This window comes from Aplysia californica, unplaced genomic scaffold (genome assembly GCF_000002075.1).
Source record: "Aplysia californica isolate F4 #8 unplaced genomic scaffold, AplCal3.0 scaffold00128, whole genome shotgun sequence".
Taxonomy (NCBI): domain Eukaryota; kingdom Metazoa; phylum Mollusca; class Gastropoda; order Aplysiida; family Aplysiidae; genus Aplysia; species Aplysia californica.
In genome coordinates, this window is record NW_004797398.1 from 1,179,648 (window position 1) to 1,181,275 (window position 1,628).

Below are 1,628 nucleotides of genomic sequence, written 5' to 3' on the forward strand. Positions count from 1 at the left end.
TCTGTCTGTCTGTCTGTCTGTCTGTCTGTCTGTCTGTCTGTCTTTTCTCTTTCTCCCCTTATCTCTCTTTCTAGTTCTGCATCATTATCTCCTTCTCTCCCTTATTCCTAACATATTACATGGTTACTGTGGGCATCGTTCGTAAAGTAAACTACATTAATTGCTCTCGACTTATTCTTAAAATGAATTTAGATTTAGATGATGCTGAACGATTAGTAGAGGGTTAAAAAAATATATTGTTATCCATTCGGTACGTTGTTGGTCGTCGTCGTCGTTGTTAATGTCATTGTCATCGGTGTTGTTTTGTTTTGTTGTTGTTGCTGTTGTTCCTGCTGCTGCTGTTGTTGTTGTTGTTATTGTTGTTGTTGTTGTTGTTGTTGTTGTTATACTTTTCATGTTATAGTGCAACAGTCAGCCGTCAACTCTGTCGAATCTCTGAGAACAACAAACGAGGGAAGCAATCAAAGAAATAAAAACTATCAGGCTATTGTTATGTGAAAGTACAGTTGCTTCCCTTTTCATACACTTTGTCGATGTTTTGCGCGTTTCTCTTTGACCGCCCCCAAATGCATGTCTCTCTACTTTTGTTTGCAAATTGATAGTTGTATGTTAAGTGAGATAAACTGGAAATTCGTGAGTGGAAAGGGAGTTAAAACCATTATGTCACGAGAATTGCCAAGAACATGTTACAATGTTTTCGATATATCTAATATGTATTATTATTAGGATTCCCATTTCCTTTGAACAAACTGCTCCATAAATATAATGATAGGTATATATTCATTATTTACAAATTGTTTATGCCAAAAACATACTTTGGCACTATTTTGTTTTAGTATTTCATCTATGGGCTATCACGTAGTGAGAAAACGAGAAAAAAATTATTTGTTTGAATATGTATTGAGCGAAACAATAATTGAAACCGAAATTGCTGAATGACGCATGGTCCGCTGTGCCCTTCAATAACTTCCGGTATATTGCCCCATGCTGAAAAGGTAGCTGCCGTTTCATCAGAGTCGGAGGCAAGGGTCACTACAGTACAGCACAATGGCTCGGATTTTCAATAATTTGGCTAAACTTGGCGTTGGTCTTGCAGTAACTGGTGGAGTTTTACAGTCTGCCCTCTATAATGGTATGTATTTTTGTCGAAGAAAATGAAACGAACATGATTCATTGTAGATCTAGCCTGGAGACTGGAGTTACAGGGGTCTAGATCTTAGCTTGACTGCTAGATTTAGTACTCTAGGCTAGAGTCTAGATGTAGATCTAGATCTAGATGTAGATCTAGATAGATATAGATCTAGATCTAGATTCTAGAATGTAGATTCTAGAATCTAGATCTAGACTAGATCTAGTTTCAAGAGAGTAGATCTATCGGCGCTTTTTCGGTAGTTCCCACCCTGCAATTTTATTCACGGGTTTGGGCCACAAGTCTCACAAGAGTAGGGCGGCCCCCCTGACCTAATAAAAATAGGAAGGGGGGTTTCAGGAGGGCATGCCCCCCTGAATTTTACCATAATTTAATGTTTGCAGTTGTTAGGTTTGATATCTTAGCTCACGGCTGGATTGTACTTTACCGGACCACCCGTCTCGGCCCGTGATTACTACGCACGCCTAGCCTAACTACG

The 1,628-nt window shown here is 39.0% G+C and overlaps 1 protein-coding gene across 1 annotated transcript in view; it reads left to right on the plus strand.

Moving 5' to 3' along the window:
- The first annotated feature begins 995 nt into the window (after nucleotides 1-995).
- Nucleotides 996-1,628, plus strand: part of LOC101847486 (prohibitin) — a 15,808-nt gene continuing 15,175 nt past the window's right edge. Inside the window, exon 1 of the mRNA XM_005096425.3 lies at nucleotides 996-1,132. Coding sequence (XP_005096482.1) covers nucleotides 1,048-1,132 — 85 coding nt within the window. The 5' untranslated portion in view covers nucleotides 996-1,047. The remainder of the gene's footprint in view (nucleotides 1,133-1,628) is intronic.